This window comes from Pseudophryne corroboree, chromosome 2 (assembly GCF_028390025.1).
Source record: "Pseudophryne corroboree isolate aPseCor3 chromosome 2, aPseCor3.hap2, whole genome shotgun sequence".
Taxonomy (NCBI): Eukaryota; Metazoa; Chordata; class Amphibia; order Anura; family Myobatrachidae; genus Pseudophryne; species Pseudophryne corroboree.
Window position 1 is genome coordinate 35,722,300 of NC_086445.1, and position 13,620 is coordinate 35,735,919.

The window sequence follows — 13,620 nt, forward strand, 5'->3', positions numbered from 1 at the left end:
ACCACTTTCCACGTGAGATATTTCAATTCCACGGTTTTAAGTGGCTCAAACCAATGTGACTTTAGGAAATCCAACACCACGTTGAGATCCCAAGGTGCCACTGGAGGCACAAAAGGGGGCTGAATATGCAGCACTCCCTTAACAAACGTCTGAACTTCAGGTAGTGAAGCCAGTTCTCTCTGGAAGAAAATCGATAGAGCCGAAATCTGGACCTTAATGGAACCCAATTTGAGGCCCATAGTCACCCCTGACTGTAGGAAGTGCAGAAAACGGCCCAGCTGAAATTCCTCCGTTGGGGCCTTCCTGGCCTCACACCACGCAACATATTTTCGCCAAATGCAGTGATAATGGTTTGCGGTCACTTCTTTCCTAGCTTTAATCAGCGTAGGAATGACTTCCTCCGGAATGCCCTTTTCCTTCAGGATCCGGTGTTCAACCGCCATGCCGTCAAACGCAGCCGCGGTAAGTCTTGGAACAGACAGGGCCCCTGCTGCAGCAGGTCCTGTCTGAGCGGCAGAGGCCATGGGTCCTCTGAGATCATTTCTTGAAGTTCCGGGTACCAAGCTCTTCTTGGCCAATCCGGAACAATGAGTATAGTTCTTACTCCTCTTCTCCTTATTAACCTCAGTACCTTTGGTATGAGAGGAAGAGGAGGGAACACATAAACCGACCGGTACACCCACGGTGTCACTAGAGCGTCCACAGCTATCGCCTGAGGGTCTCTCGACCTGGCGCAATATCTTTCTAGCTTTTTGTTTAGGCGGGACGCCATCATGTCCACCTGTGGCTTTTCCCAACGGTTTACAATCAGTTGGAAGACTTCCGGATGAAGTCCCCACTCTCCCGGGTGGAGGTCGTGTCTGCTGAGGAAGTCTGCTTCCCAGTTGTCCACTCCCGGAATGAACACTGCTGACAGTGCTAACACGTGATTTTCCGCCCATCGGAGAATCCTTGTGGCTTCTGCCATCGCCGCCCTGCTTCTTGTGCCGCCCTGTCGGTTTACATGGGCGACTGCCGTGATGTTGTCTGACTGGATCAGTACCGGCTGGTTTTGAAGCAGGGGTTTTGCCTGACTTAGGGCATTGAAAATGGCCCTCAGTTCCAGAATATTTATGTGTAGGGAAGTCTCCTGACTTGACCATAGTCCTTGGAAGTTTCTTCCCTGTGTGACTGCCCCCCAGCCTCGAAGGCTGGCATCCGTGGTCACCAGGCCCGTCCTGTATGCCGAATCTGCGGCCCTCTTGAAGATGAGCACTTTGCAGCCACCACAGCAGAGACACCCTGGTTCTTGGAGACAGGGTTATCAGCCGATGCATCTGAAGATGCGATCCGGACCACTTGTCCAACAGGTCCCACTGAAAGGTTCTTGCATGGAACCTGCCGAATGGAATTGCTTCGTAGGAAGCTACCATCTTTCCCAGGATCCGCGTGCAGTGATGCACCGACACCTGTTTTGGTTTTAGGAGGCCTCTGACTAGAGATGACAGCTCCTTGGCCTTCTCCTCCCGGAGAAACACTTTTTTCTGTTCTGTGTCCAGAACCATCCCCAGGAACAGTAGACGTGTCGTAGGGACCAGCTGTGACTTTGGAATATTTAGAATCCAGCCGTGCTGTTGTAGCACCTCCCGAGATAGTGCTACCCCGACCAACAACTGCTCCCTGGACCTCGCCTTTATCAGGAGATCGTCCAAGTACGGGATAATTAAAACTCCCTTCTTTCGAAGGAGTATCATCATTTCGGCCATTACCTTGGTAAATACCCTCGGAGCCGTGGATAGACCAAACGGCAACGTCTGGAATTGGTAATGACAATCCTGTACCACAAATCTGAGGTACTCCTGGTGAGGATGGTAAATGGGGACATGCAGGTAAGCATCCTTGATGTCCAGAGATACCATGTAATCCCCCTCGTCCGGGCTTGCAATAACCGCCCTGAGCGATTCCATCTTGAACTTGAATTTTTTTATATATGTGTTCAAGGATTTCAAATTTAAAATGGGTCTCACCGAACCGTCCGGTTTCGGTACCACAAACATTGTGGAATAGTAACCCCGTCCTTGTTGAAGTAGGGGCACCTTGACTATCACCTGCTGGGAATACAGCTTGTGAATTGCCTCTAACACTGCCTCCCTGCCTGAGGGAGTTGTTGGCAAGGCAGATTTGAGGAAACGGCGGGGGGGAGACGTCTCGAATTCCAGCTTGTACCCCTGAGATACTACTTGAAGGATCCAGGGATCCACCCGTGAGCGAGCCCACTGATTGCTGAAGTTTTTGAGACGGGCCCCCACCGAACCTGGCTCCGCCTGTGGAGCCCCAGCGTCATGCGGTGGACTTGGAGGAAGCGGGGGAGGACTTTTGCTCCTGGGAACTGGCTGTATGCTGCAGATTTTTCCCTCTACCTCTGGGCAGAAAGGACGCGCCTTTAACCCGCTTGCCCTTATGGGGCCGAAAGGACTGTACCTGATAATACGGTGCTTTCTTTGGCTGTGAGGGAACATGGGGTAAAAATGCAGACATCCCAGCTGTTGCTGTGGAAACGAGGTCCGAGAGACCATCCCCGAACAACTCCTCACCCTTATTAGGCAAAACTTCCATGTGCCTTTTAGAATCTGCATCACCTGTCCACTGCCGAGTCCATAACCCTCTCCTGGCAGAAATGGACATTGCACTTATTTTAGATGCCAGCCGGCAAATATCCCTCTGTGCATCTCTCATGTATAAGACTGCGTCTTTAATATGCTCTACGGTTAGCAATATAGTGTCCCTGTCTAGGGTATCAATATTTTCCGACAGGGAATCTGACCACGCAGCTGCAGCACTGCACATCCATGCTGAAGCAACAGCTGGTCTCAGTATAATACCTGTGTGTGTATATACAGACTTCAGGATAGCCTCCTGCTTTCTATCAGCAGGTTCCTTTAGGGCGGCCATATCCGGAGACGGTAGTGCCACCTTCTTTGACAAGCGTGTGAGCGCTTTATCCACCCTAGGGGATGTTTCCCAACGTGACCTATCCTCTGGCGGGAAAGGGTACGTCATTAGTAACCTTTTAGAAATTACCAGTTTCTTATCGGGGGAAGCCCACGCTTCTTCACACACTTCATTTTATTTCCTCAGATGGAGGAAAAACTACTGGTAGTTTTTTCTCTCCAAACATAATACCCTTTTTTGTGGTACCTGGGGTAACATCAGAAATATGCAACACATTTTTCATTGCCTCAATCACGTAACGTGTGGCCCTATTGGAAGTTACATTAGTCTCATTGTCGTCAACACTGGAGTCAGTATCCGTGTCGACATCTGTGTCTGCCATCTGAGGTAGCGGGCGTTTTAGAGCCCCTGATGGCTTTTGAGACGCCTGGGCAGGCACAGGCTGAGAGGCCGGCTGTCCCATATTTGGTATGTCGTCAAACCTTTTATGCAAGGAGTCGACACTGTCACGTAATTCCTTCCACATAACCATCCACTCAGGTGTCGGCCCCGCAGGGGGTGACATCACATTTATCGGCATCTGCTCCGCCTCCACGTAAGCCTCCTCATCAAACATGTCGACACAGCCGTACCGACACACCGCACACACACAGGGAATGCTCTGACAGAGGACAGGACCCCACAAAGCCCTTTGGGGAGACAGAGAGAGAGTATGCCAGCACACACCAGAGCGCTATATAACACAGGGATTAACACTATAACTGAGTGTTTTCCCTTATAGCTGCTTATATATATATATATTGCTGCGCCTAAATTTAGTGCCCCCCCCTCTCTTTTTTACCCTTTTGAAGCTTGAAACTGCAGGGGAGAGCCAGGGAGCGATCCTTCCAGCGGAGCTGTGAGGGGAAAATGGCGCCAGTGTGCTGAGGGAGATAGCCCCGCCCCTTTTTCGGCTGACTTTTCTCCCGCTTTTTTATGGATTCTGGGAGGGGTATTTATCACATATATAGCCTCTGGGACTATATATTGTGATTTTTTGCCAGCCAAGGTATGAATATTGCTGCTCAGGGCGCCCCCCCCCAGCGCCCTGCACCCATCAGTGACCGGAGTGTGAGGTGTGCATGAGGAGCAATGGCGCACAGCTGCAGTGCTGTGCGCTACCTTGTTGAAGACCGAAGTCTTCTGCCGCCGATTTTCAGGACCATCTTCATGCTTCTGGCTCTGTAAGGGGGACGGCGGCGCGGCTCCGGGACCGAACGATCGAGGTCGGGTCCTGTGTTCGATCCCTCTGGAGCTAATGGTGCCTAAGAAGCCCAAACTAGCTCCAATCAGGTAGGTTCGCTTCTTCTCCCCTTAGTCCCTCGTAGCAGTGAGTCTGTTGCCAGCAGATCTCACTGAAAATAAAAAACCTAAAATATACTTTCTTTTCTAGGAGCTCAGGAGAGCCCCTAGTGTGCATCCAGCTCAGCCGGGCACAAGATTCTAACTGAGGTCTGGAGGAGGGTCATAGAGGGAGGAGCCAGTGCACACCAGTTAGACCAAAAGCTTTCTTTTAGTTGTGCCCAGTCTCCTGCGGAGCCGCTATTCCCCATGGTCCTTACGGAGTCCCAGCATCCACTTAGGATGTCAGAGAAATATATATATATATATATATATATATATATATATATATATATATATGTATAATTATAGTGAATGTACACTATATAAGGACCCAGTATATGATGGTTTCACTTATGGGGTGAAAAAACGCTGGGAGGAGGTGGAGATTAGTCCTCGGAACGAGTCCGCGCCATTTTCCTCACATTCCCCCCAGAACTTGCTGTATAGTAAGATGGAGGGGGGGGGGGGGCACAGTGGTTATACTGCTATATGGTTGTCATATAGCATGATGTTGGATATGGGTTGCATAATCCCGGTTGTACTACATACATTCACTGTCCCTGTTAGTCTTCCCACTATTGGTTAGTCGATATATGTCGATGGTGTGGGGGTTTAGCTACGAGCGGTTGTGAAAAAATCTGGTGGCTGCGCCGGCACACGGTGGTGCTTGATTCGGTGAATTAAGTGTTACCAAGTTGGTTTTTTGTGTGCTTAAAACAGTGAACACAGGAGGGAAGTCACAATGTTTTGTGATGCCCTGTCGGCATCAACGGTATTTCCTGGGTGAAAGAATTAGCAGGCTGTTATTGCCTTGTACCTATATATACTGTATATATGAATATATGTATTCGGGTGTTTGGGGGGGGGGGGGGGGGAGTCTTATCTAAATTGTATTTGTATGATTCTCTCAGACCTCTCGGGGTTCCCAGTTATTATTATTATTATTAATTTTTGCCCGCTTACTATCCCTTGCTGTCGACATTTACTAAGTTTCTGTCGACCATAACGTTACAGGTAATTCCACATCGGGTACATGTCAGTACATGGTCATACACATTCCCAACACATTACTGTCTCTAGGGACCTGGCTGGTCGGGACAATCCACTTGCATATAGGTTACGTCTATATGTTTATATAGGTAGATATGGGTTTATATATGCATGTTTTGGATATATGTGTTATATCGTGTGTGGCAGGATGTTTATCAATGAATGCTGAAATAATGGTATTCTTATCCTGTCCTGACCGCTCTGTTGATTAAGCTCTAGATTGGCCGTGACGAGTTGGTTTCGATCCTCTCGAGGAGTCCGAATATTATTCTCTTCACAACGCGGATAGAAAATTATGACAGTCAACTCCTGGTCGACGCAGAGCCCGGTCGCAAAAGATCATACACAGGCAGCTAAGTGAAATTTTATTTCTATTGTTTGTCCTTATTTGCACTGTATACTTTTGAGAAAGTGTGGTATTTGGGTAGGCATCCGACAGTATTACCCTACCCAGAGTGGGTAATCCTTGCCTATGTTTGTTCTAAATTATAACATTACAGCAGGCTGCCACGTGACAGCAAGAGGTGTGACCGGTAAATTGCGGAGGATGTACCAGGGAAAGCTGGAGGGAGGTGTACAGCTGTGGGTGTGGCCTCTGTTCGGTAATTCTCGGCGGATTCCTCTGGTAAGGCTAATTAGCCTACTTCACGACGGTTGGTGATGCATTCTTTTATGCGGTGCAGTCATTGGTAACCGGTTCGACACCATTCTTGTTTTTCCTTTTCTGTGCAGACAGTGAAAGGCGAAAAGGTAAGTGTTCTGCAGCCTTGTTAGGTTCGCAGAAGTGGAGGTTGTTTTCCTTTTGTTTCTTCTACTAATTCAACCACTGGTCGCTGAGTCGATCTGGCGGGTTCCCACTCCGGTGACCACTTGTCTGATGAGTTTCAGTTAGTCCAGAATTAGACTAGGACCTGTGAGTTAGTCATAGAATATAAAGGAGGACATTCTGGGTTCCAGTTGTTTTTCCTTACTGTTTTTCTAATAGTTTTGCCGCTCCCCTCTGGGAGGGGAGGTAATGCATGACGCCATGCAGTGGTGCGTCAGGTTCAGGACAGTCTCTGGCTGTCCTTGTATTAAGGTGCAAATCATTGGGTCTCTCTGACTGTTTTGGACACAGGGATTGGCTGTTGTTCCCAATGACGCAGATGTTGAAATTGGGGTTCAGAGTAGGTGCTGACCGGTTTTGGTTCAGTGTTTTTTCCTGTGGAAAGAGGTCTGAGGATCCAGAGTAGGATCGGTTTTGGGGTGACACCTCATCAATTTCTTCCATCATAAAGCAGATGGCTGCGGCCTAAGAGTTTTTTTCCGGTGAGCAGATCTATTACCAGATGGGTTTTTAGGGGACCAGTTGGGAACGTGGTCTGGAGTTTACCACCGAATGCTCAGGAATATAATCCTAACCGCCAGGACATCGCTCCTGTGGTGTCTGGCCGGTTCTCTTCTTCTAAAGGAATGAAGGTTCGGGATCCAGCTTTAGACCCTGGTTGCCGTGCATGCAGCTCCCCGATGCTGGGGAGCAGTCCTTTGCAAGGGACGAATTTCCAGAGCCTATAGTCAAGTTAAAAAGCTGGTCTGCTGTAAGCTTTCTGGAATTGAGAGCTATTTTTCGACGAACGTTTTCTTCGAGGGCTGCCCGTGTTAGTTCTGCCGGACGACTTGTCAGCAGCGGCATAGGTAGGCCGCTAGGGCGGAACATGGGGCAAGCGGTATTGGCAGAAGTTGCACAGTTTGCGGTTGAAGGGGAGGTCTGGAAAACGCTATATTAGCAGCCTTCATTCCGGAGGTAATGACAGGGAAATAGAGTTCCTCTGCCGACGTGATATCCAGCCGGTGAAGATTCGGTCATCATCGAGAAGCATTCCCAGACGTGTCGAGTCTTTGAGGAGTATTGCAATTGGATATGTTGGCAATTCGCTTCAACGAGAGGCCTCAAGGAGATTTTTCCAGGTCAAGGGACGCTCAAGATATAGTAGTGGACATCCTCATAACACCGTGGGTGTCTTTAGTCGGTCTATGTGGTTTCTCCGCTTTCACTTTTCTCGTGGTGGTGTGCAGAAGATGTTGGAGGGTTCCGGTGATCCTCTTGAATCCGGTCTAGAAATGAGGGTTGGCTATCCAGTTTCATGATTTACTCATAGAAGTTTACGGCCCTCTTCCTCTACGTGAGGTAATGTTACAACAAGATCAGGGAGTGTAGCATGACTTACCGCGGCTGTGTCTGACGGCGAGGCGGTTGAATGCCATGTTCTAAGCCGAACGAGTATTCATGGTGTAGTCGTTTCCTCAATTCTTCAGGCTACGAAAGAACTAACGACAAAGGGTTACCAACGTAGTTGGAGTACCTAGATGTCTCGGTGTCTTCCACAAAGACTTTTATGGAAGTTTTTCAGCTTTGTCTGGCTTATCCATACTTTACAAGCCTGGGTGGAGGCAAGCATAATAACTTTCTTCACAAAATTTCTCTTTCGGAAGGTGGTCATGCTATTGACTTTAACATCCGCAAGGCTGTGTCGAAAGTGGTGTTTTTTGTCTCACAAAAGCCTGGTTTGATTTTTCAGGTGGATATGGAGGAATTGGGTACTAGGTTGGTAGTTCTATCTAGAGTGGTTTCTGGATTTGACAGAAATCCATCTTTTTTGTTGCTGGTAATTTTTAGGCATTAGCCGTTTCAAATTTCCTTGATCTAGCTGGGGATTTGAGTATGCGGGTTGCCAATTGGGCTCAGTGTGAAGTAACAGGAGCTCTGTTTTATGGCATGTTTCCCAGCGTGGTTTTGAAGACTGTGTTATGCAGTCTGTTACAGGCTGAATCTGTGATGCGGTTTGGCGTGTTTATTATACGGCTGGATTGCCGTCATCGAAGTAGGTGGAGGTCTATCCTTCTGGGAAGGTGGGCTTACTCTCGGGCGGATGCCCGGGGAGTCTCGGCAGGTCAATTTTGCCGAGAGGATTCTTGGTCGGGTTCAAACGCTTTTGCTTTGCTCTACAAGTTTGATTTCCTGATTGTTGGGGACCGTTTTGTTGGCTCATGCGGTGCTGCAGAGTCGTCCGCACTCTCCCGCCCGGTTTGGAGCTTTGGTATAATCCCCATGGTCATTTTGGAGTCCCCAGCATCCTCTAGGACGTATGAGAAAATAGGATTTTGGTACTTACCGGTAAATCCTTTTCTCTTAGTCCGTAGAGGATGCTGGGCGCCCGTCCCAGTGCGTACTGTGTCTGCAGTTATTGATTTGGATTACACCCTAGTGATGTGTTTTTCTGTGTCAGGCGTTTGATACCGTTGTTCATGCCATGGCATGCGGGGTCGTATTTTTGTTTATGTGGACACACGGGTTGTGTTACATATTCTCTCAGCATGTGGCTGTGTTTTTGTGCATACCGTTGGCTGGTATTCTACTGAATGCCACGTTCTACGGTGTGTTTGAGGTGTGAGCTGGTAGGACACTCACTGTGTTATAACAATACATTCTTTCCTCGAAATGTCCATCTCTCCTGGGCACAGTTTTCTAACTGAGGTCTGGAGGAGGGGCATAGAGGGAGGAGCCAGTTCACACCCAGTTTAAGTCTTTATAGTGTGCCAAAAGCTCCTGCGGATTCGTCTATACCCCATGGTCCTTTTGGAGTCCCCAGCATCCTCTACGGTCTAAGAGAAAAGGATTTACCAGTAAGTACCAAAATCCTATTTTAGTCAAACAAATATTATCTTGTAAATCCCAAATCTGTTGCTACTTAACCTACAGTAACACTGGAAGGTTGCAAGTAACATGACCAGCAACTCTATGATATGTAGTATTTGTCATGGTGCGCAATCTACTGGATTGACATGCATACTGTAACGTCATGAGTCAAGATAAGCTGGCTGATTAGTGCTTATTATATAGTTAGATTTCCCTGTGTAACAGATCTTGATATATATGTATATATATATATATATATACACATACAATATATCTATGTATGTATTTATATATGCATACATATATAACTGCTTGCATTCTGGGTTTGCAATATGAAGGTGTGTCCTTATTCATCCTTGCTGCGTTTCATGGTGCTGCCACAATGCGTACAAGTGCAGCCTCCCGCAGCCAGCAGGCTCCCATTATCTGCTATAGGTAGCGGGGCCTGCTACCGGCTTGCCCTGGAATAGTTACGGGTAGCAGGAGCTACCTCCTCCGTCTCCTCTGCCCTGGTATACTATACTTATAGCGGGAGCGTGCATTTGCATGCTCCCACTACTATACGCTGTGCCACGGTATTTACGCATTGCGGGCAGCAATGTACGTGGACACATCTGCATGTATTGTATATATCGTACATATATATTTATATACCTAGTCATTTTGGACTTGAGGAGCCTGTGCAAATTCTGCCAAAAAATATTTAATATCTGCATAGTTCATAAACAGTCCCATGAAATATATTTGTCCCCAAAAAAATTATATGTATATACCTATAGTGATTTTGGGCTTGAGCATACCTCCCAACATGACCCTCTCCAGGAGGGACAGAATGCTCTGCTCCTGGACTTCCCTAATAATGTATGATTGCCAGCACCTGTGGTGAAACACCTTTCTTATCCAGTTACCTGTTCAACACAGGTGCCGGCAATCATAGAGAAAGAGAAAGTCCAGAAGCAGAGCATTGTGTCCCTCCTGGAGAGGGTCATGTTGGGAAGTATGGGCTTGAGGAACCTGAACACTGCATGTGTCTGTTTTTTTCTTTATTGCTCCTCGACCTAGTGTCACATTGAGATCATACATACCTCAGTTTCTTTCTAGGTCACTAAGCTATGGAATAGTGAAAACGTCATCCAAATTCACCTTGTAGATTTTGCGTTATGCCAGAACGAACAAAAAAAAAAAATCAGACTTTTTTGGGTTTCCATAGTTCACAGTTTGTTTAAAAAATTCTTGTTTACTCAAGTAAATTATGTACAAACAAAACCATTACAACTTTATTATACGTATACATAAATTAATCTATAGAGATGCACTCCCCAAACTTCTAAATAGCCGTGTTTAATAAAGCATATCCGTAAAATCACTGTTCCACATTTCGATCCTCTGCAAGTGTCTTATAGGCCCTACACACTGGCCGATATTCTGAAAGATATGAACGATCTCGTTCATAAATGAACGAGAACTCGTTCATATCTTTCAGTGTGGAGACTCCAGCGATGAACGATGCGCGTCCCCGCGCTCGTTCATCGCTGATCTCCCGTCGGCTGTGCATGCAGGCCAATATGGACGATCTCGTCCATATTTGCCTGCACTTCAATGCAGCCGGGTGACGGGGGGAGTGAAGAAACTTCACTCCCCCCGTCACTGCCCCCCCGCCGCCGGGTTGCTCGTCGGCCGTATCGGCCGTCGGGCACCTCGGCGGCGCATCGCCGAGTGTGTAGGGCCCCTTAATCATGATTACTGCACCACCATCCCAAATGCTTTACTAAACACTGCTAATTAGAAGCCTAGTGTGTGCTCTCTACATGATTATCTATGGCTATACTTGCAAATGATGGACTTTGGGTCTAGCTGAGGAGAGCACCCCTGCTGCTGGATTAATAACTGAAAGTGCACAGACTTTGGGGGTCATTCAGATCTGATCACTGGGCTGCTAATTTTGCTGTCCTGCGTTCAGATAGTCGACGCCTCCAGGGGAAATGCATATTCGCCATGCAAGTGTGTGATCCTATGTGTACGCTGAGCTGCTAAAATTCAGCCCAGAACTTACTCCTACAGTACGATAGAATCAGGCTGATCGGGCCGGAGCTGACATCAGACGGGTGGTCTTCAGTATGCCGACTGACGGGATCCCGGCGCACAGTATACCGGCGCCGGGATCCCGACAGCCGGCATACCGACACTTATTCTCCCTCGTGGGGGTCCACGACCCCCCTGGAGGGAGAATAAAATAGTGTGGCGCGCGTAGCGTGCCACCGTGCCCGTAGCGTGGCGAGCGCAGCGAGCCCGCAAGGGGCTCATTTGCGCTCGCCACACTGTCGGTAAGCCAGCGGTCGGGCTCCCGGCGCCGGTATGCTGGTCGCCGGGAGCCCGACCGCCGGCATATCGTACTGAACCCCATCAGACACCCTCCCTGAAAATGCTTGGGAAGCAGTTGTCCCTTCTCAGTCCAGGAACCTCTCTATTGCACCCCCTCCTGAATGTAATCAATACAAACACATGAAAGTAACACATATAAGACAGGGCATGGTTCTCAATAGGGAATAAAGTAAGAAGGCGTACACCTTGGTAAAACTGCAGATATATTAGATGTGAGATGAGTGTGTACAAAGTATTATCTAGATTGCACTGTCAACATAAAGCTGATCAGCCTTGTGGGCCACATGTAGAAGCAGACAGTATTTACCCTGCATGTAAAAAATGTATGTATTTGCCCCCTATGCATTGCAACATATGTTGTCCAGGTGCACAGTTGCCTGCTCTTACTTTATTCTCTAATCAGAATCAGGCCCAGAGACAGTTCTGATATCCTTCACTCCCATAACTAAACTACGTTACGCCAAAAAGTGGAAGTAGGTGGGATATTCAAGGGATGTTTCTATTGTATCCACAATGCCCATTTTTACATGGCTCTAAAACTGGACACAACCCCTTGCGCAATTCAAACTCTTGCATTCGCTGGGAAAAGATGTCTGTCTGCAGATGCATAACATCTTGTTATGTATGTGACGGGCAGTTTATTCACATAGATCGGTGTGAGTCTTCTTATGATGCCAAAGATTTGAGCTATCAGAAAAGCAGCGACCACACTGGGAACACGAGAACGGCCTCTCCCCGGTGTGAGTGCGCTGATGCTTCAAAAGCTCGGCATTCTGGATAAAACATTTGCCGCACACTGTGCACGTAAACGGCTTCTCGCCAGAGTGAATCCGCTGGTGTATAGTAAGTCCATACCTTCTGGTAAAACGTCTCCCACACACCGCGCATGAAAATGGCCTCTCCCCGGTGTGAGTCCTCTTATGTGACAAGAGACGTGACCTCTGTGGAAAGGATTTCCCACAGTAAGAGCAGGGAAACAGTTTGTCCTCAGTGTGTGATTGCAAGTGAGCGGTAAGAGCCAATCTGGAGCTAAAACGCACTCCGCAATCTGAGCATCTATACAGATTACTGGCACTATGCGTCTGCTGATGGGTGACGAGGGCTGAATGATTAGGGAAACATTGCTGACACTCCGAGCACTGATGTGTCTTCTCAGGATAGTGTGAGGAGGCGTGCGGACCTGTTGGGGACAAAAGTACTAAGATAAACCCTCTGTATATGAACAGATGTGTTGCGTGTGATAAACTATACATACATATGCATATGTACAACTCAGACATCGGGTTTTAAAATATATCACGTGTATTATTTATATTAACCCTGTCAGTCCCACATAACACTGGAGTCTAGTTTAGGATGTATTAAACACATAAACGGAACGTAGTAAAAAAAACTGTCATTTAATTGAGTACAGCACAAGAGACGCAGCCATCTTTCATTTTACATTACTAGAATGTTTCTGAATCTGTCGCCTCCTCTCATTAAATGGAAAACACCAAGAACGGGCCAGAACAGTATTAGGACAGTATAGAATACATGTAGGAGGAAGTTGGCAGGATGAGTAACAGTCACTGCTCGGAAAGATTTGGTGATGCAAGTTAAATCTACGGTGGTGACCACTCTCAATCCTTGTAAAGAATGACTTCTCATCCATCACTGCTGGAACACAGTCTGCACCTTTATACTGTGTCTGATCTAGAACTGTAGATGATGAGAGATTAGATAATCCATAATCAGACCACACAGACAGAACACAATAACCCTCCAGGAACACAGACAGATGTATTGTCACTAAGCACGGCCTGTACATGATATACAGTGATCACTATCAGAGGGACATTATTGGGAAATCACTAATCACTATAACAATGTATGCTCCAAATGTCTCCTCCTGCTGTTTGATCTCCTGGCCGCAGGGTACGGCACCATTGCTGGTGATATTACAGGTCCCTCACAGCCATGCTGAGAAATAACCTGCCCCTATGTACTATCATTTATACCATGGTATAGAGAGGTAAGTGTGTGTAATGGGACAGACGCCCTCTGTGCCCCATAGTGAGTGGGTAACAGGTAACCTGTACAGCAGGCACCAGGACGGGCAGATGCCAGCTGCAGCTATGACAGGGCCACACCTCTCTGGCACGTCTACACATCAGGGTGTGATTACCTCGTAGTCAGGTGACTGATGTAATAATAGA

At 47.6% G+C, this 13,620-nt stretch overlaps 1 protein-coding gene across 2 annotated transcripts in view; it reads right to left on the reverse strand.

Moving 5' to 3' along the window:
* Window positions 1-11,441: 11,441 nt before the first annotated feature.
* Window positions 11,442-13,620, reverse strand: part of LOC134995568 (oocyte zinc finger protein XlCOF7.1-like) — a 105,833-nt gene continuing 103,654 nt past the window's right edge. Inside the window, exon 12 of one of the 2 annotated variants that reach the window (XM_063951113.1) lies at window positions 11,442-12,602. In XM_063951113.1, the coding sequence (XP_063807183.1) occupies window positions 12,061-12,602 (542 nt within the window). In that variant the 3' untranslated portion in view covers window positions 11,442-12,060. Of the gene's footprint in view, window positions 12,603-12,803; window positions 13,124-13,620 lie in introns of those variants that run through there. The other variant, XM_063951120.1, reaches the window with a different exon arrangement.